General features: G+C 34.9%; 1 protein-coding gene across 1 annotated transcript in view; it reads right to left on the reverse strand.

The window, feature by feature from the left end:
* Nucleotides 1-22,020, reverse strand: part of LOC6040853 — a 38,608-nt gene that overhangs the window by 11,830 nt on the left and 4,758 nt on the right. The window contains exons 2-5 of the mRNA XM_038253127.1: nt 16,078-16,274; nt 15,825-16,012; nt 15,655-15,750; nt 2,816-3,043 (exon numbers count right to left, since the gene is read on the reverse strand). Coding sequence (XP_038109055.1) covers nt 2,816-3,043; nt 15,655-15,750; nt 15,825-16,012; nt 16,078-16,255 — 690 coding nt within the window. The 5' untranslated portion in view covers nt 16,256-16,274. The remainder of the gene's footprint in view (nt 1-2,815; nt 3,044-15,654; nt 15,751-15,824; nt 16,013-16,077; nt 16,275-22,020) is intronic.

Consider the following 22,020-nt stretch of genomic DNA (forward strand, 5'->3'; position numbering starts at 1 on the left):
ATGTACCACAAAAGTATTTTTTAAACACTCAAATCAGCCGGATATACATTTTTGGCAGAATACACTTTTCAAAGTAATCCAAATCATGGTAATGTTACATCTGAGCAATTCTCTACCAAAACCGGAAATGGATTTTATTTGTATTTTTTATTTGGCTCAAACTTTGTGGGGGCCTTCCCTATGACCAAATAAACTATTTTGTGTGATTGGTTCATCCATACAAGTCTCCATACAATTTGGGCTGCTGTCCATACAAAAATGGTATGTAAATATTCAAACAGCTCTAAGTTTTTGAGTGAATTTTCTGATCAATTTGGTGTCTTCAGCAAAGTTGGAGGTATTGTTGAGGACTTTTGAGAAAAAAATAGGTACACGGAAAAAAATTGCAGATTTTTTTATCCACTTTTTTTTCACTAAAACTCAATTTCCCAAAATAGGTATTTTTTGATTTTCGAGATTTTTTGATCTGTTTCAGGGGACAAAAATCCGCAACTTTTGAGCTATAGAGAAACATGGTCAAAAATTCTGTTATGATTTTTTGAAAAAATAGTGATTTTTGGAAAAAAAATCGAAGTTTCATGCAAAAACAAGTTTGACATTATTTTTTAATGCAAAATTGAATTTGCAATCGAAAAGTACTTTAACGATTTTTTGATAAACTGTCCCTGATCGCATAAATGTCCCATATGCATTTTCATCGATTTTGAGTTATTGATGCAGTTTGGTTCAAAATCGTGTGCTCTTTCAAAAGAGCCTATAACATCCAGTACTTTGTTGTAAAAATCAGGAGAAAATCCAATTTTTTCGCGAAAACTTAACACGTAGGCTTATGTATGGGACAAACTTCAAATGCGTTTCTCTCAGCTTGCTGTTTTTGCATATGGGACATTTATGCGAACATGGGCAGTAAAGGGCTCCGTTTTCAAGATAAAGCTACCGAAAGTTTGATTTTAGCGAAATATTTGCAGTTTTCCAATTTTTTTAAAATATTGACAATGAGTGACCGTTATAGAAAATTTGCTATAAAATTGTCCTAAGAGACATTGAACATATGAAAAATTCGTGAAATTTTCCGATCTTCTCGAAAAAGTTATTTTGAAATTTTTCAAATCAAGACTAGCATTTTAAATGGGCGTAATATTCAATGTTTGGCCCTACAACTTTGTCGAAGACACCAAATTGATCAGAAAATTCACTCAAAAGTTACAGTTGTTTGAATATTTACAAACCATTTTTGTATGGGCAGCAGCCAAAATTGTATGGAGACTTGTATGGGTGAACCAATGACGCAAAATAGCTTATTTGGTCATAGGGAAGCCCCCCCCCCCCAAGTTTAAGTAAAATAAAAAAATACAAAAAAGGTCGAAATCTGCCGATTTCGTAGAGAGTTGCTCATCTGAAAGGGGGTAAAACTTTTATATAATTTTACCTCTGAAAATATGTATTTTTACCACTTTTCTGGTGAAATGTAATTTTTCATTCTAAATTGAGGTAAAATTACATCATAAAAGAGGTAATATTCAACCAGTCAAAATTAAATATTCCAAATTTACAAACACAAATTGGAAATCACTGTATCAGCTATTGCGAATGATTTTTTTTTCGTTATTTTTTGTAAATTGTAAATTACAAGCTCGATTTTTGACCACAAGTCCCGTTCAGATCTCAGATCAGAAGCTAAACAGTGAAAAATTCTGTAAATTTTGAAGGTGTAATTTTATAAGATTGATTATTACCTCTTTTAAGATGTGATTTTACCTCAATTTAGACTGAAAAAGTGACATTTTCAGAGATAAACTAACACATTTTTTTTCTGACATAAAAGAAGTACCCCTTCCCAGATGTCATATTACCATAATTTTTTTCCTTTGTATTCAGAGCCTAAACCTAAAAAAGAACTCAGATCGGGCTCAAAACTTTTCTGGGGGTTCCCTGGTCAAAATATCGTGACATCACTTTCAAATTTAACTTTGAATCTTAAAAATCGAAAAATCCCATAGAAGTGGCGTGTTTTTTTTTCTTTCAGTGTATTTTTTTTTCGGAAAGCCCGTCTAATTTGCTACAAGTTTGTCTTGGACCACTTTTTGATGCGAGATAAAACTGTTCTGAGATACAGTTATTTTTATATTGCGAAATACAAAAATATTAAAATAACTTACGCCCTTCTCAAATGTAATTTTCGAGTGCAACTGGCTCCATAAACTCAAAACTGGCTCATATAAGCCTAGGATAACATTTCCACAAAGTTTCATTGAAATCGGAGAGTGTCGGGTACAAAAGTAGGTACCTAAAAAAATCCTGATTTTTTTCCTGCACATTTGCTTTCTTGCTGCTCACAGTAATTTTTACAGTAAACAAAAATATTTGTCTTGGCCTCTCGAAGCTCATTATTTCCATGTCGTCAACAGGGCGGCTTCTTTAATGAAGTGTTCCGACTTACGTTAGATAATCCCTTTTACAATTGAACCTTGTTCCGTGCCGTTCAGAAACCCGTACTTGAAACTGAGATTTGGTGATTTGTTCCATTACTGGTGAAATTAGGTCGCATTTTTAAACCAGATGATGCAAATTCGTTTAAAATAACATTTCCACAGTATTTCGTTTTAGTCCAATTATTGCGCCATCAACCCTTTTGCACTTTTAAACTCTCCCACAGAGTGCACCCGCACTCGGCACTTGTTATTTCTTTCGCGTTCTCACACTCGACCCACGGACGACACACTTGACACAGTTTCCTGAAGAGAACGCCACCGCCGAGGACTCGTGCACTTGGTTCGTATTAGGGTAGCTGCCGCCAACATCGGACGCCACTCACCTTGAAAAACACCTCCACGCCGTAGATGAGAAAGAAGATGACCACGATGAGCAGCAGGGCGGCGTAACAGCCGTTGAAGAAGTTGGTGCTGCGGCCGGAAAACAGGTGCGAGTACGCAATCTCCGCCAGGAACAAACTGTACGGCAACAGGTTGAACGCCAGGAAGCCCAGAAAGCTCTTGGACAGAAACTGGGACCGCTCCCAGCGGATGTCGCGCAGGTGGAAAATCTGTTGGGAAAGAGGAGAAGGAAAAGAATCGAATTTAGAAACTATTTTTTAAGATTTGTTTCATACTTTCATACTTTCTAAAGAATCTAGAATTCAGAACCCTCAAAATAAGCTTCCTACCAGAACGACGATCGGAACCCAAGTGACAAGGGGCTACCGTAAGGGGTGTACCGGAAAGAACTGACAGACTGTGACCTCGCGCGTAAAACAGGCACCGCCTGCGCTACCTGCTCGAAAGCACTTGGTGGACACGGACAATAATGACAAATGGCCAGCAAACAAATGTGAAGTACGCGCAGCGTGTGCGAGCGCGGGACAGGACAAACGATTTGCTTCATCACTGACTGGCTGATGAATGGGTGGCCGCCTGCCGTCGCCACTGGTCGGCCCTTTTTGGTTGTGGGAAAAAGTGGGTGGCAGGGGGTGAAATGGCATACTGCTATTGAAGCCACGAGCAAATAAATATTTAGATGCATCAAAGCTCGTTTGGCACATAATCAAGTTTTAAATCACACGCTAATTTTTTTAAAATATAAGACTAATCAGTTACAGAATTTTTTTTTTATTTCAGCTTGAATGCCATTTCACAAAAAATTGGGGAAAGTTACCCATTTTAAGCCTAATAAGCGGTCGTGTTTGAAAGATGGCGGATAATCTTGAGTGTTCCTTGAAATTTACTAAAACCAAGTACACCAACGAGTAGTGCAACTTTTTGTGAACATTTCTGTTTATTTTCACTTATACTAAAAGTTATTCTATTCCTTTTACAAGCAGTTAGAAAAATATATTTCCCAAATGTATTCTAATCAGACGAGAATGCCTTGGGCCACTCCCATTTTTCTATTTTCAGCTTAGTTCTTTTTTCTTCCAGCGCTGGCAGCACTGGCTCACTCCAACAGGCGCTGGTAGAGAGCCTATATGGAGAGGCGAAATGTCACTCTCAGGGTTCCAATCGAACTGTCAAATCGGGGTTCCAATCGAGCAACAAGATCATGCAAGAACAAGGTTGGAATCAATTTAAAATAATTTTGGCAAAAAAAACGAGACTTATAACAATTACAAGTATTGTAAAACTGTTGTTGATAATAATCTGGTAGTTTTCATTATGTTTGTGCTTGTTCGGTACAAGAAAAGTGCCAACACCAAAGAAAAACTACAAGTTTTTCAACCTTAAATTTGAATGACTTTGGGTGTTTGAAATTTCTCCCAGAACATTTCATTTCCCTATGTAGGTCCCTAGGCGCTGGTGGTGTTGGTGGCCACCCTTTGTTCTTTATTTGCCTTCGCTTTTCGCTCGGTTTTCTTTAGCCTTCGATTGGAATGGGTTGTCAAAAGTCAAACGTCAAAAGACTTGGCGCGTTTGTTGTTTTGATGGCGCTTGCCAATTATTTACATGTTTCGGGATTATTTTTCAAGTGAGTGACTAACTGCCCCTGATCGCATAAATGTCCCATATGCATTTTCATCACTTTTGAGTTATTGATGCAGTTTAGCCAATAACATACAGTTCATTGTTCTAGAAATGTTGGGGAAATCCAGTTTTTTCGTGAAAACTTAACACGAAGCCTTATGTGTGGGACAAACTTCAAATGCGTTTTTCTCAGCTTGCTGTTTTTGCATATGGGACATTTTGTTGTGAACATGGGCAGCTAACTAACGTTCAAAAGAACATGTTGCCGGTAGTTGGAAGAAATTTTGTATCTTAAGCGTTTTGAAAACGTTTGAAAACGCGATTTTCGTTAATCAGCTAAGCTCTCTTCTTGCGAGTGGAAGTGTGTGCCAACAAAATGATGGGAAATGGCCTCGCAAAATAGAAATTATGATCAAAAGTGCATTAAATTTGATCTTTTTGGCCAATAAGTGGCATAAATTTGCGTGCTAACTTGAGGCAGTGCTGTTGCTGGTAAGTTTATAGCCTAAATAGTATTTTTGGAGCTTTAATCGACCATCAAACTCTCCATATGACGAAGATAGATGTTTGATTAGAAAGGGTATGTTTCCCCTAAATAAAATATCCAACGAAAAAAAAAGCGAAGGAAATTTTAACATTTTTTTTATTTAGGTGGAACTTTGTGAGTTCTTTCTCCATAATCAAAGAAGCCATGTTTTGTGTGTTGCCCATTGTCCATACCAATCTTTATACAATTCGGTCCTTAAATTAAGCTCAAATTTCTGATATTATTTTGTTCACAATGATACAAAATTCAGGAAAAAATAGTAAAACTAAAAATATAGTTAACCATTTTTTGATTCTCTTTTCAAAACAAAAATGAGAATGAGCAAATTTTTGAAAAATAAATGTTTATGTTTATTTTAGAGGATAAACAAATTTTAGCTTCAGGTATGTAATTGCCAACGCTTCAAAAAATAGATTTTTAAGTAAACGTTGAAAATAAGTGCTTCTTCTTTTCAAGACAACAAAAAAATTTTATACTGTATTTTTAAATCAAAAATACAAAACATATATAATTTTAACGATAAAGTGCACAATTTTTGAGCGATAACCACTTTAAAGAGATTATCTAAAAACAAAATTTGCCTTTTTATCAGAAGAACTCATTACTTGTTCAAGATTAACAAGCTAATAAAAATCAGGATTTATGATTTTTTTAATAACAAGGTTTTGATCTGAAAATTCGACAAAAATCAATTTTTCAACCAGTTTTTGATCTTACAGCATTGAAAAGAAGAACATAAAAAAGTTTCAAAATTTAAGGGTTAAAATTTTGACATATTTTATGTGTCTTTGCCAATGTATAAAAAAAATCTAGTTTATTCAGCTGTATTTTTACACACGTTTTTACTTTAAAGGAAAATAAAATTTTAAGTAATTGTTACAATGTCTCAGACTATGCTGCTATGCTTCTACGCATTTTTAGCAATTTAAATAAGAATGGTTCCACCCTTCTCTCTGGTTGCACTCAATAGCCGAAAACGTGAAATCTGGAGATTTTTTTTAAAGGTCCAATAAACGAAATTTACTGTTTTTTGCTCTTTGGGTGTTTTTTTAATACCCCTGACACAAGGTGGATTTGAAAACACCCAAAAAGCAAAAACTGTAAATTTGGTTTATTGGACCGCAAATGCTGATACAATGTGCTATAATGTTTTTTGTTGCAAACCCTTAAAGATGAAATTTTGAAAATATCAGTTTTTCTCAGTGCTACCCAACAAGCCCTCATTTTTCTACTCGCAATATCTCGGAATCTATTGTAAAATTAGCAACTCTTTTCTAAGAAAATTATTTCAACTTTTAAAAATCAAGAATAACTTTTTGAAAGCGATTAAAACACTTATTTTGTTGGGCTAGATGTTTAAATTTCAGAACTTCACAAAAGATTAATTTTTATACTTCGAAAAACTAATAAATAGTTTCCGAAATATATTGAGTTGAAAAATGAGGGCTCATACCGAGAAAAAAATAACTTTTACAAAATCTAAACTTGAACTCAGCTTTAACTTAGCAACCTACCGTTCGATCTACAATAATAATTTTCGCAGCCTAAAATTGTTGGATAAATATTTTTTTAAATCACATAATTTTTCGAAAATTTTCGCTTCAAAATGCCTATAATTTAAAAATGGTGCACTTTCACAGAAAATGCATATTTTTTATTGCAAATTTGATTTTGCATCTAAAAATGATTTGTTTGACAATATTTTTGACTTATTCAAAAAATTACAATTTTTCAAAGAATCATATCTCCGATTACAGATTTTCACCAGCCTTAACTCTAGCGCAAAAGATGCCTTTTGAAGTCCCTTCAAACAATTACAAAAGATGAAAATAAAATAATTACGTATTTTGGGAATTATACTTTTACTGATTAAAATGAAATGAAAAAATCGTGTCGCGAATAATCGCGTACCGTAAACTGGGGTGACTTTGATAGCCCGGGGTGACATTGATAGAAATTTGATTTGGCTACTAATTTTGATACAACCAATGTAACGGTCTCATTTTTGCATATATGTTCGATAATAAGCTATCCCTTAATGCTTACATACTCAAAATTCTCAAAAATGTTTATATATTAATTTGACGAGCATTTGAAAAACCTATCAAAGTCACCCCGGGCTATCAAAGTCACCCCTAGTTTACGGTACCTATTTTGAGCATGAGCATGAGCATGGTTGACTGCCAATGAGCTGCTACTCCGTTATTGACAGATCAGCTGAAGTTAAACAATGAATCAAAAATGATCAGTGGGAGCCAACCATCCGTTCACTGTTTAACCTCTGAAGATCCCTACTTTATTAGTCAATACCGTCGCCCTCCCAAGAAGCCTGCAGTTCAACGAAAGGGAGGAATGTAAGTCCGATAGTTGAAGTTGCAGACTCATCAAGCACATAGTTTTTTCGCTATATACTTGTTGATACCGCTTGAGACCGTTGAATCCACAGCATCTCCTTCAAGCATCACGTGAATATTTTTTGTTGGGTTAGTAAGATAAGGTATTGGCTTTTCGATGCCTCCCGAGCTACGACGCTATGGGGAGGACTTTCATAACAGACCCGTCGGCGAGCCTTCCGAGCAACGATGCTATGGGAAGGACTTTCTGGTTAACACACAAACTCACTCACACACAGTTATTTTGCTCCACTATTAACTCAACGATCCAAATTGTCAGTGCGTCTTTCGATCATGATATAGAAATGGCTTTTACACCGCAAAAAAAAAATAAAACCTTATTCGAAAAAATTAAACACAATCCACCCGACGCCGTGCCTACCGATCAACGATGACATAAGAAGGGCTTTGAAAATCACAAAAAATCACTTTTCACTCCGAATATTTTTTACGACCACGCGCTCCCTTTGCCAATTATGCACTCTCGCGAATAATCGCGTACCTATTTTTTCTGAAAAGTCGTGATCATAACTTAGACATTGCCACAAAACATCGAATCGATCAGAAAATCCCTTTTCAAGGTACAGATATTTGAACATTCACCCATTCTGTATGACCAGCCCTCAGAATTGTATGCAAACTTGTATGGAAAAACCAAAGATGCAAAGAGGGAATGCATAAAGTTTTATCCAAACCAAAAAAAAACAAAGAAAAATCTTCAAAAATTTTTTTTTGCCATTTCGAAATGGAAGCCGACGTTAATTATTTTTTTGATTATCTTTTCAAAATTAAAAAAAAATGTTTTGAAGTGAATTTCAAAATATTGCAATTTGTTACCGATTTTAATATATGAAAGTATGAATTGGTTTTATTATATATTATGACATTTTACGATCTGTGATCCCTAAAATTTTATGATTAAAATAGTGTTATTTCATTGAAACTATAAAACGAAACGTTATGCAAACAATCGATTGCACTATTTCCATAGAAAATTTACATTTCTAGGAATATTTTTTATGTTCCCCTTATTTTTTCGGTTTTGAGAAATGTTGAGGACCGCCACCGAGGTAGAACAATGAACCCCCCAAATAAAGAAACAAAACAAAACTTTTGGGAAATAGATAATGTTGTTTACTGTTGCGTGTCCTCCAACGCACGAAGTAAGACAATTATAATTGTCTACCTTCTAAGGGAGAACGATAACGGGCAATTATTACCAAAAAAAAAGACTCAGCGTGATTTTATCTAGTGAATGTAGGAAGCAATATTGGGATTGTTGGCAAGGAATGTTTCTGGAAGATATATGGGTGTAGATGAATGACAAACAACGTAAATAAAAAAAACAGATTTAGGAATATATTTTTTTTGTGTGAATTTTGTCGACTGCGTCAACATTGCACTATGGGGTATTTCCATATCGACGTCGTCGTGCTATCTTGTCGCACCCGCCATTTTGACGTTCAGAGAAAAACGCGTTTTAATGTTTGACCTTGAATATACAAAAACGAGCGCACGCAATGTAAACAATAACAAACACGTTTTGTTTGGCTGACCATTCTGTGCATTGTCCCGAAGTTTGGTTGAAGTTGGTTGCTGGAGTCCCGAGTTATAATTACAAATGTTTACGGTAGTCTAGCTTGTACGTGCGACAAACGCATCCTGACTTTCCTGGCCTGAAATCCCTTTGGCCTTTTGTCGCACTTACATCAATTTTCATGGAGTGACAAGATAGCACGACAAGATTGAAACTACTTTCATATGTAAAGTGACAAAAATGCACGGAGTTTTTCGGTTTTTGTTGAATATCTCAGGATTGAAATCGAATTTTGGGGATCTGTGAAGGTCAAAAGGTGAGGCATTGTGAGCTGCACAAAATGGCGTTCTTAACTCAATTTGGCCCAAAATGCACGTACGACAAGTTAGCACGATGGCGACGATATAAGCGAGCGGCCAAAAATATTTTTTTGCTTTTCTGTGACTTTTTTGTGTTGTTTGTACTTAGTATAATGAAAACAAATAAAATTTGATATTTTTCCAAAAAAAAAGTTTAATTTTCGATTTTTTCATATATTTGAGGCCACATGCATTAAAGTGGTGAATTTTAATATTCTTGCTCTGTCTATTTGATGCACGGAATGGCGGTTTATGCTATGTTAAAGTTTCAGATTTACGTTCAATCTCCCTCCCCTTTTTCTTGAGTTAAAATCCACCCAAGTACCAACAAAGTCATGAATATCAAATCAATTTCAAAACATACATAACAGGTACGTCATTTCTGCCTCCGCAGGTAAATAATGTGATTTTAACCAAGCGTATACGCGAAATCATTAATTTCCTTGCATGAATCAAAATGTTCAAAATGGCATTACTCAAAAAGTGCACTTTGAAATTTGGAGACAAGTTAGGACATGGTTCAAATTTTAAGCTGCAAAATTTTCAGATCGCACAAATGCACACAAAAAAAAGTACTCCATTAACAAAGTTGAAAAAAACTATATTTTGAATAAAAATCCATCTTTTTTTATTTTTATTATTTTTTTTAGCCTGTAAAAGTGTGTATTGTAAAATATTATTGAAAAGTTAAATCAATTACCTTTCTGAATAAATATAATGATGCAGGAAAAAATACATAAACAGCTACACAGTACAACTATTAAAAATAATATTTTTTTGTCAAAAAACATGTTTTTTCTTACCATTTTCGCCTTTGAAGGTTTGCAATTCAGTGAATTTTGAACCTACAACTTTCAAACTCCGGATTTTTCTTAGTTAGAATGTTTATTTTCGAAAAAAATACAAAAAAAATAATTAGAGTGTATCGGTTTTTCGATTTATGGCCGCCTGAAACCCAAAGTGCATTGTAGATATGTATGAAAAAATCAAAGAGAGGATCAACAATGTAAACAACGATTTCCTATGTTAAATCCGGGTGTACCCCATTTGGCATAATGGATATTTGGCATGACGGGTTTTCAAGAAGGACGTTTGGCATAATTGATCCAAGACATCAGGGACGTTTGGCATAACTCGTTCAAAAACCATCAAGGACGTTTGGCACAATGGACGTTTGGCATTATTATTACTGTTTTTTTTTTGTTTTTTTTTTTTATGAGTATTTCTCATTTTTACAAATGTAAATGTATTGTTTTTTTACCTTTTTTATATTACTATAAGAGATTATCATTTGTTTCGAAAAATTAGGTATCTATATATTTTTTCCACAACAGTAAATTGTTTCCTTTTTGAATAATTAACAATAAAGCATTTTAATGAAGTCTTCATACTTCTATTTAAAATTTAGTTTAAAGAAGGAAATATCTCTTGTTAGCTTTACATTTTTCCTCTTTCAATATAATTAGTATTTATATTCTTTATGAAATTTTCCCTTTTTTAATATGAATTTCAACTTAAAGATGAGAAAAACCTTCAAATCTTCGACAATGGAGACAATTTTGCTTTTCTTTAATTTGCAATTAAGTTTTTTTTTGCAATTTTCCCATCTTTTCTATATTCAACTAGAAGAAGGGAAAATCTCTTATAGATGTTCTCTTTGAACATTTCTATCACTTCTGCATTTTTTCTCTGTTGGTTTATTTTTTTCGCAATAAAATTGTTTACGCAAGTTCGCTTCTTTTATTTATTCAAAACCAATCTTAAAGACGGAACACGGGCAAAATGTTAATCTTTAAAGAGACTTTTCCTTCTATAAGTTGATTTTTATATAAAAGAAGGGATAGTTTCATAAACAAACTCAATTTTCAAATATTCAAAAAGTATTTTTTTGAGATGTTCCCTTCTAAAAGTTGAAATTAAAATAAAAGAAGGGAAATTTCATAACAACTCATTTGCCAAATATTTTAAAAAAGAAAAAATGTACATCCATCAGTTTGAATATTAAAGAAGAGAAAATGGCATAAAAAACAACAATTGAAAAATATTGAAAAAAAAAAACAAACTGCACAGCTTTTGAATGATTTGCAAGTTAGCAGTATTCTTTAAGTTTTAAAATAAAAGAAGAGAAAATTGCTTTAACAAACTTATTGCATTTCTTTACAGAAGAGCAAAATGCAAATACATTATTTAGGTTGAATTTAAAAAAGAAGGGTGTTCAGCCAGGGGCCGACTTTGAATTCCCTACGTTGTGTTTTACTTGTCCAGGCGCGTAGAATCATCCAAATTGATTGAAATAAAACAACTAGTTTGTGGTGACTGCTGAGCCAACCGTCTCGGACGGTGGTCAGAGCGCGAAGAGGCAGAAATGCTTTATTGTTCTGATCAGTACAAAAGTAAGTGGGAAGTAAACGTACAGGGGACGGACATAAATACCGTCTTGCACGAACAAAGGGAAAATAGTAAAAAATCTTTATTGCAAAATATTTAATGACTGGCAAAACTTACATCACTTTGCTAGGTTGAATTTAAAATAAAAGAAGGAAAAATTTAATACAAACAATTAGCACCAAAGTATTTCAAAGGAGAAATATCTTGATATTATATAAACTATTTTTAAATACATTTTTAAGTAAATTTATGAAACATTGCATTTTAATGCTTTTTAAAGAAATATTCAAAAAAGGGGAAAAATTATATCTATTGGGAGAAAATGACAAAGATACTTGATTTCTTGAAAAAAAAAATCATCTTTTTAAGTAAAATTATCTTTTTAGTAAGAAAATAGAAAAAAGCTTTACATTATAATTCTTCACAAAAGATACATACTTTATACTTTATAAAAAATAAATACAAAAAAAGCTAGCAATAATTATGCCACGTCCTTGATAATTTTTGAACGAGTTATGCCAAACGTCCCTAATGTTATGGTCCAATTATGCCAAACGTCCATTATGCCGAACGTCCTTCTTGAAAATCCGTTATGCCAAATGTCCATTATGCCAAATGGGGTACACCTGAATCTCGGTGGAATGTCAAACGATCGTTCCCTGCGCGATTTTTTTGCTAGAGATCAATGAGCAATTCTCTATGAAATGGGTCGTTTTTCTTTATTTTTTTTTTCTATTTTTCAATCCAGCTTAATCTTGTTTGGTGCCTTCGATATGCCCAAAGAAGCCATTTTGCATCATGAGTTTGTCCATATAATTTTCCATACAAATTTGGCAGCTGTTCTTACAAAAATCTTTACCTTTTGAAAGTTTTTTTTTTATCGATTTGGTTTCATTGGCAAAGTTGTAGGTATGGATAAAAACTACACTGAAAAAAATATACACGATAAACAATTTTTAATGATTTTTAATTTCACTTTTTGTCACTAAAATTTGATTTGCAAAAAAACACTATTTTTATTTTTTTTTCTTATTTTCTGGTATATTTTAGAATGTCAACTTATCAGTAATTTCCAGAACGGGAAAAAATCTTTGACCGAGTTATGATTTTTCGAATCAATACTGATTTTTTCAAAAAATCGAAATACTGGTTGCAAACATTTTTCAACTTTATTTTTCGATGTAAAATCGAATTTGCAATCAAAAAGCACTTCAGTTCAATGTTGATAAAGTGCACAGTTTTCAAGTTATAGCCATTTTTATGTTACTTTTTTGAAAATAGCCGCAGTTATTCATTTTAAATCTTTGCGATGTTTGCCCACCTTTGAAACAAATATTTTTGAAAGGCTGAGAAAATTTCCTACATTTTGCTTATTTTAAATTTAACGTTTAACATTTAATATTACGCCCTTTTAAAATGATAGTCTTAATAAAAAATAAATTAATATTCTTTTCGAAAAGATCACAAAATTTCACGAGTGTTTCAAATTTTACCATTTTTTTTCAGTGTAGTCCTTATCCATACCTATAACTTTGCCGAAGACACCAAATCGATCAAAAAATCCAACATCAGACAAACTAATGTTGCAAATCAACTTCTTTAGCTATAGATAAAAGTACAAACAATTAGCAAAAACGTAGAGAAACTTTTTTATTTTTTTTTACCCTTTAATATGATTTTTAATCGGAAAACGGAATGCATTTTCGGATTCTTTGGACAATTTTCCACTAGGAGAAGGTTAAATAAGTTTGTAAATAATAAATAATATGTGTTTTTGAAACACAATTAAAAAAATATCTCCAAATTTATAGGCAAATTCAGTTGAACAAATTTCATGTAAAATGTGAAAATTTGTGATTCGTGCTTCGAATTCAGTATAAAATGCAATATAAATCGATAATTGTAAAAACAAAACTATTTTTAACAAATTTCAGGTAAAATTCCGACTTTTTAACAATTTTACCTAAAATTTATATGTATTTTGTTAATAAGCTTATAAACTTAGTTAACTTAATATAAACATTGATTTTTTTCTTACAAACTATATCAGCTACTTTAGTGATGGTACATTTAACGTACAAATAAGGTTTGAACATCTTAAATATGATTTTAACAAGAAAAACTATGACTATCAAAGTCACCCCGGAATTAAAACCAAGAATTTTTAACGTAACTATTTTTCTAAACACTATTGAAAAAACTTTTTTTTCCAAAATAGTGCATGGACTTTGTGTGGCCTACCCCAGTACATGTTTTAAAAATAATAATCTTGAGAAAAACCTTACCTGTTGGAATATATTCTAAAAACTAACTTAATCCACCTATGTGGTTGGAGCCTTCCTCACAACAATGGCTGTACACAAGTTTCATCTATTTTTTAGAACCGGCTTCCAAAAAGTACATCGATATCACTTAAGTGGCCATATCTCGAGACAGGGTTGACAGATCTTCAATGTTTTGGGCTCGTTGGAAAGGTTTTTTGATAACCTAACCAACAATAGGTCGGATGATGGACCCGGACATAGTTTACATACATTTAAGTGAGATCCGGCTTCAAAAAAGTACATCAATATCACTTAAGTGGCCATATCCCGAGACAGGGTTGCCAGATCTTCAATGTTTTACACTCGTTGGAAAAGTCTTTTGATAACCTAACCAACAATGGGTCGGATGGTGGATCCGGACATAGTTTACATACATTAAAGTGAGATCCGGCTTCAAAAAAGTACATAAATGTCACTTAAGGGGCCATATCTCGAGACAGGGTTGCCAGATCTTCAATGTTTTAGACTCGTTGGAAAGGTCTTTTGAAAATCTAACCAACGATGGGTCGGATGATGGACCCGGACATAGTTTACATACATTTAAGTGAGATCCGGCTTCAAAAAAGTATATCAATATCACTTAAGTGGCCATATCTCGAGACAGGGTTGCCAGATCTTCAATGTTTTGGACTCGTTGGAAAGGTCTTTTGATAACCTAACCAACGATGGGTCGGATAATGGACCCGGACTTAGTTTACATACATTTAAGTGAGATCCGGCTTCAAAAAAGTATATCAATATCACTTAAGTGGCCATATCTCGAGACAGGGTTGCCAGATCTTCAATGTTTTGGACTCGTTGGAAAGGTCTTTTGATAACCTAACCAACGATGGGTCGGATAATGGACCCGGACTTAGTTTACATACATTTAAGTGAGATCCAAATATATGTGAAAACACATTTTTATACATAACTTTTGAACTACTTATCGAAACTTCAATCTGTATAAAACTCGATCTATGGGACCCTAAACCAAGTCGAATGCAACAAGTTCAAATCGGTTCAGCCAGTGCCGAGAAACATGAGCTAGTTTGTTGGTCACATACATACGTACACACACACATACACACACACATACACACACACATACACACACACACATACACACACACATACACACAGACATTTGTTCAGTTTTCGATTCTGAGTCGATATGTATACATGAAGGTGGGTCTACGACGTTTTTATACGAAGTTCATTTTTAGAGCAGGATTATAGCCTTACCTCAGTGAGGAAGGCAAAACAAATTGAAATCCTATCAAAGTCACCCCGGTTTACGGTAAGCAAAATTGCTTCATTGGTCATATAAGCTTAGCAATATAAACGTTTTTAAACAACTGAAGCTTGCGAGACAGGCTTAATAGAAGTTCATTTTGAGCCTAATTGCGATGGTTTTTAGTAAGACCATTTTCAATCAGTTTTGATTTCAATAACAACTTCAAAATCAATTTAAATTTACAGAGAACCGGGTTTGCTATTTTGTTTTGGTATGCGCTCTGTTGCGTATTTCACGTTAAGCCTACCTTAAGGCGTTTTTCTTCCTAATTACACCGTTTTCGGTCACTTGCGCTTCAAATTCAATACAGACTCGATTATCCGAAGAATACTTAACTATATACCAAGAATTCAACACATATTTAAAAAAAACTCACCTCAGCCCACAGGCAGACGACAAGCGAGGCGCAGGTCATCACGAGCGGATAGTACGCCGACATAAGATAAGAAACCCACGCCGGTTGGAGTGTTTCCTAAAAACGAAAAGCGAGAACATAAACCAAAATTTAGTACTTCCGCCCCCACAAAGGTAGTGGCCGATCCTTACCGGTGTGGTAAAGTACGCCCCGCGCAGCACCGACGCGATAAAGACGAAAAAGTAGAGCAGCTTCTGCGTGGTGAGCCGGCAGGCCCGCAGAAAGCTGGGCTGCTTGAGCCGCTGGTACTCGGCGATGATGCAGATCATCAGCTGGACCAGCGAGATGAACGCGACAAAGTAAAACACGGACGAAATGCCTGCGGATTGGAGATTTTTTTTTTGTTAGGAAAGTTTGAAAGGAAAATTACTGGAGGATTCTTACCGGCATGGTACGGCAGATTGAACCCGGAACACTCGTCCCCGCTGTAGCGGATCTCGCAGAGGCAGGTTCCGTTGAGGCAGTCACCCCGGCCCGAGCATTGCGTGTTGTCGTCCTCGGGCGGGCTTTGTCCGAGCGGGATCGAGGCGCACCCCATTAGGCGTTCGAAGCGTGATACCATAATATATTACATTAGAAGTCTGTCGGAAGAGATGAAGATAAAAGCGAGTAGTTAGCGGGTGCCAGGTGAAAGGTTAAACCAGTTATTTAAAAAAGAAGAAAAACGAAAAGAGGTTCCACAATCGAATTGGCATTGGCGCGAAAATAAACACGAACGCGGATTCAGGCAGAAGCACGAAAGTGAACTTTACTCTTTTCACAGAAAACCAGACCTAGAAAAATAGAGAAAAGAAATCAGTTAGATTCCGTCTTCAACAACCCAAGTCCAATGGTCTAGGAAAGTTCTTAGCAAGGTCAACACCGGCACACGTGGTGGCGCGTGAGCATTCCAAAGTGCTCTACTTTTATGCTAATTTCCCTGCTACTTCTGCTCCTGTTGTTGATGTTGTTGTTGTGAGTAAGGAGAAATGAGAATTTCCTAATCTTGGCTACTGCTGCTGGTAGGCAAGTTATTGCTTGATTTGGATTTATCGCTGGAAAGTGTGTGCTTAGCAGTAAGGGAAATAAATGGGGGTTTCGAAGTAAATAAAGTCTAATTTTCTCTCGGATCTCGGGACCGATAATTCTTGGAGCTGTGTTCATTAAAAAGAATTTCGATTTGTAATAAAGTAAGATTAACTGAAACAACCTTGGATTGTCAGAGTGGTGAAAATAAAAAAAAAAGTTTGCCCTTTTCAGTTGTTTTTTCAAATAGAATTTAAAAATTGTTGCCGGGAACCGTGGTGTAGGGGTAAGCGTGATTGCCTCTCACCCAGTCGGCCTGGGTTCGATCCCAGATGGTCCCGGTGGCATTTTTCGAGACGAGATTTGTCTGATCACGCCTTCCGTCGGACGGGAAGTAAATGTTGGCCCCGGACTAACCAAAAGGTTAGGTCGTTAGCTCAGTCCAGGTGTAGGAGTCGTCTCCCTGGGTCCTGTCTCGGTGGAGTCGCTGGTAGGCAATTGGACTAACAATCCAAAGGTCGTCAGTTCGAATCCCGGGGTGGATGGAAGCTAAGGTGTAAAAAGAGGTTTGCAATTGCCTCAACAATCAAGCCTTCGGACACTTAGTTTCGAGTAGGAATCTCGCAATCGAGAACGCCAAGGCAATGCTGTAGAGCGAATAATTTGATTTGATTTTTTTAAAAAATGTTACAATTTAAAATTAATCTATTTTTATAATGAAAACATGTTACTGAAAAAGACGTAATTCAAAAGTCGTGCATATTTTTTTCAATTATTATAAGGATTCTATTAAAACGCAAACATGCCTTTAAACCAACACCTGCATTCGAATCCAATTAGTAAAGACACCCGCAGGGGGAGTTCCCAATCATAACATAACTTTTTCACGCGTCACGGAGCACACGTCATAGTTCATCAATCAATTCGCACACACGCTAATGCCAGGCTGCCCTGTGCGTCACTCCACCTCACCAGAGATACTCGCAGGTGTGCGTGGCGTTACCAATCCGACTTCTGGACTGGCGGTAGATCAATACGTACTGCGGTACTACCTCCACGGTATCGAGAGTTCACTTGCACCCAAGCACTTGCACACAGTACCACCCCGTCAGTCGCACCACGACAATGAACTTGCTGTGACGATTCTCCAGACTTGTGTGTGACGGGGGGCTTCCTCCCCCGAGTCTGCGTTTTCTTTGAGACTTTGTCGGCACGCCTCACGGCAGTGCAGCTGTACTCGTTGGCAAAAGGCCAAAGCACACAACTTTCGCATTACGACGACGACGACGACGACGTGGTCACCACACCGCATCGCGTCATATTTGTGGCAGGCCAAACTGAAGCTGAACTCGTTGCGCATCACCCACCGCAGCGCTTCTACAGAGTAACGCTGAGGTGCTATACGACACTGACGCCAAAACATTAGTCATCATTAGTAAAGGGTTTAATGCTCTCTTAACATAAGGTCATCCCAATAAACGCAATTAAAAAAAAACACTTTGTTTAAAAATCACTGAAAATCAATTAATTTATATTGAAAGATTACCAGCATTAGAAAGTTCTATCTTGTCGCAACTCACTTTTTGCTAGAAAAACGCGTTTTGACGTTTGACTTTAAATAAACACAAAAAAAACAATAACAACCACGTGTTGTGTGGCTTACCATTATGTGTTCATTGTTCCGAAGTTTGGTTGAATTTGGCTGTCGGAGTCCCAAGTTTTAATTAAAAATGTGTTCGGTAGTCGGGCATGTACGTGTGTCAAATGCGTTCTGACCTGAAATACCTTTGGCCAGATGTCGCACATACAGCAATTTTCAGGGTGTGTCAAGTTAGCACGACAAGATTGAAACTTATTTTATGTTAAGAGTAACAATAATGCAATGCACGGAGTTTTTCCGGTTTTTATTAAGTACCTATCTCAAAATCGAAATCGAATTTGGGGAAACTGAAAAGGTCAAAATGTGAGGCATTGTGAGCTGTAAAAAAATGCGTTTTAACTCAATTTGGCCCAAAATGCACGTGCGACACGATAACACAACAACGACGAGATGATATATACTGCTATTCTACCCATAATTGTCCTACGTTCTTAGAAAAACGCAATTGAATAAAACTCTTCTGTGTATTTCTTCTACACACAATTGGCATTTCTTTAGTTAGTTTGATGTTTGATATTTTCTATGCATTTAAAAGACGTGCAGATAAACAATTTTTGAGTATAAAAAAAAGTATGATACTTCGTAAATTGACCAAGAACCGATCAAAAAAAGGATTTGTTTTGACGCTTAGGACATTTTTACAAAACCAACCCGATGTTTGCTTGTTTGTCTCTGGTACAGAATTTTTGGATTAATGAATTTTTTAAATTAAGAATTCTTAACTTTGAATTCTAGATTTTTAGAATTTTATTATCATTTTTTAATATTTCAGTATGTTTTTCATTTAATTATTCATTATTATTTTTTTAAATTTATTTTGGAATTTTTTATAAAAAAATGATTTTTTTTAGAATTTTAGAATTTTAGAATTTTAGCTTTTAAGAATTTTAGAATTTTAGAATTTTAGAATTTTAGAATTTTAGAATTTTAGAATTTTAGAATTTTTTTTAGAATTTTAGAATTTTAGAATTTTAGAATTTTAGAATTTTAGAATTTTAGAATTTTAGAATTGCTTGATATTTTTAAATTGTATGTTCTGAATTTTTGATTGTAATGTTTTAATACTATTCTTAGGAATTTCCAATTTTCCAATTTTTAAAATATTTAGAATTTCAGAACATAAAAAAATTAGAATATTAAAAAAATAGAATAAACACATTATTTTAGAATATAAGGATGGTAGATTTGAAGTATTTTTAAAATATAGAATATTCATTATTGTGAATTTCTTGATATTTTTTTATTTTATATTCTCGATTTAGATTGTCATTTTTTAGTTTATAAATTTTCAACTTTTCAAGGTTTATTATATTTTAATTTCTATGTTTTCAAATTGTAACTTTAAGAATTTTTTAATATTTTATTTTTTGCAAATTTAAGGATCTTTGATCTTTGGGACTTTGCTAATTTGTTAAATTTTACGAACGCTCAAACCTTGAAAAAGTAACTTCAACTCGCTGGTTACAAACCATAATCATTTTAAAACACTCAACAATTTTAAAATCGAACAAAAACTACAACAAAAGTGGTACGATCGGTTGGTAAAAAGGAAATTTATGATTTTCAAAAAAAGAAGAAAAAAACACATTGATTTTCTTTTTAACACTGGAACGCCCATCGCATGTCCAACTTACACGGACGCCCAAGCCTCCCAAAAAAGTTGGAACGGTAACTTCAACACGCCCGTTCTCGGGCATAACTCAACCAATCGGGACGATTCTTGTTCCCAGTGATTTGTAAGAATGTCTAGATGATCCTAAAATTTTGCAGAACTTGATTTGAACAAATCTGTAATTTCTGCGACCGAAAACATCGTTCCAACTTTTTTTAAACGACTGCCTTCGCGGAATTTTCGGCGATTTTTTTTTTACACGTGAAAAAAAAAGTTGGAACGATGTTTTTGATCGCAAAAATTACAGATTTGATCAAATTAAGTTCTGCAAAGGTCTAGAATCATCTAGACATCCTAACAAATCACTGGAAAGAAGATCTTGATTGGTTGAGTTATGCCCGAGAACCATTGAGTTGAAGTTACCGTTCCAACTTTTTTGGAGCCTTGGGCGTTGGAATGTTAAACATATTTTTGAGCAGCAGCTCATTTTTGATAATATTGCAAAAACTCAGAAGACTACAAATTAGAGTTGCGTTATAAAATTGTATAAAAACATGAAATTAACTGAGGTTAAATTGCATAAAACAACTCAAATGATTTTTTTTAAATAAGGTTTCAAGTTTTTTTAGTTCTTTCAACAATTTTTTTTCGACATTATTTAGAATTATGTAAAAACTGCTCAATTTTTTTTTTCAGCGTATGCCTATTTTATGGTTACAAAATTTTATAGGAATTTTAAGCTTGTGAAACCACATTTTTTGAAACAAACAAAATTATTGGAAGAAATAGACTCAAACACCACATTCAACTTATCTATTTTGTTTTCAAAATTACCACTCTTTGAGACTTAAAATGATTATCTGTAAATTTATTACATTTTTTTAAATTAATGATCAACTGATTGCGTCCAAATTGCACTACAATGACAAATAGTCATCACTTTAGTGGAGAACTTTGCGTACGAAGTACGAATTCTAAGTCCCATTTTCCTGCAACAGAAGCACTTACTTTGTGACGTCATTCACGATCATCCCCCTCTCCCCTTCGCGGGCAAACACTAATTAGTTTGCACTTGTGCCATTTTGCTGGTAGTTGTGATGTTCTATTCACCCGCAAGCAAAACACACATACCCAGGAGGCCATGCGGTGAACGCGAGTGAGTGCAAGTAAATACCTACTTAGTTCGCGCGCCGTTGATAAATCTCGCTCCGAACAGGTTGGGAGGGCGTCGCTTTTGCGCACGTTTTTTCGCCCATGAAACTGAAGCCGGACAGCGGATGTGAAGCACTTATGGTGCGGGGTGACACATGGAAATGAGCGTTTCGAGCATCTACGCTTGGTATTCGGTGCACAAAGCTAGACTAGCTTTTGGAAACGGGTTTGAAAGAGTTAAATTTATGTTTTCGAATCAAAACTTTAACATTTCCAAGGTTTTATGAATTTAGCTTTTTAGTTTATTTTGAATACGTAATTATCAAAACATAACCATTCAATATTGACATGTACCGATGGATGAACCGCCGCCGGGGACATTCCCAATAAAGACGCCACACCACACCATATGACTATGGAAATAAGGAAATATTCGCGCGACTGCTGGCAGACAACGTGCGACGAGCTTACAGTAATGCCTTTCTGCTTTTGTTTTGGAAGTGTCGATATCGCCGCATCAGGAAGGAAGTCATACATTGTTGCAGTTTCAGTTTTCTTTTCTTAATTTTGGCAACTTTTGAAGGACTTCTAGAAATACCATAAAACAAAATAATTAATGAATCATCGAAAAAAAAAATGGTCAAGAAATCACAAAACGAAAAATTACTAAGAGTCTAACCAGAGTCTAAGAGTTATCAGCTTCACCACAACCTTGTGTCAAAAAAACTGATAAAAACTAGCAAATTTCATACAAGCCAGAACAACGCGACTAACTTTAATGAGTTCATCACATTCGACGAGCTTTCAATTTCAACCTACTCTTCTGCGGTACATGGTGCAAACCCTTGTTAGTGATAAAGGCCAAGCTAGCAAATGTTTGTAGTAGAGAGGAACTAAA

This window comes from Culex quinquefasciatus, chromosome 2 (assembly GCF_015732765.1).
Source record: "Culex quinquefasciatus strain JHB chromosome 2, VPISU_Cqui_1.0_pri_paternal, whole genome shotgun sequence".
Lineage (NCBI taxonomy): Eukaryota > Metazoa > Arthropoda > Insecta > Diptera > Culicidae > Culex > Culex quinquefasciatus.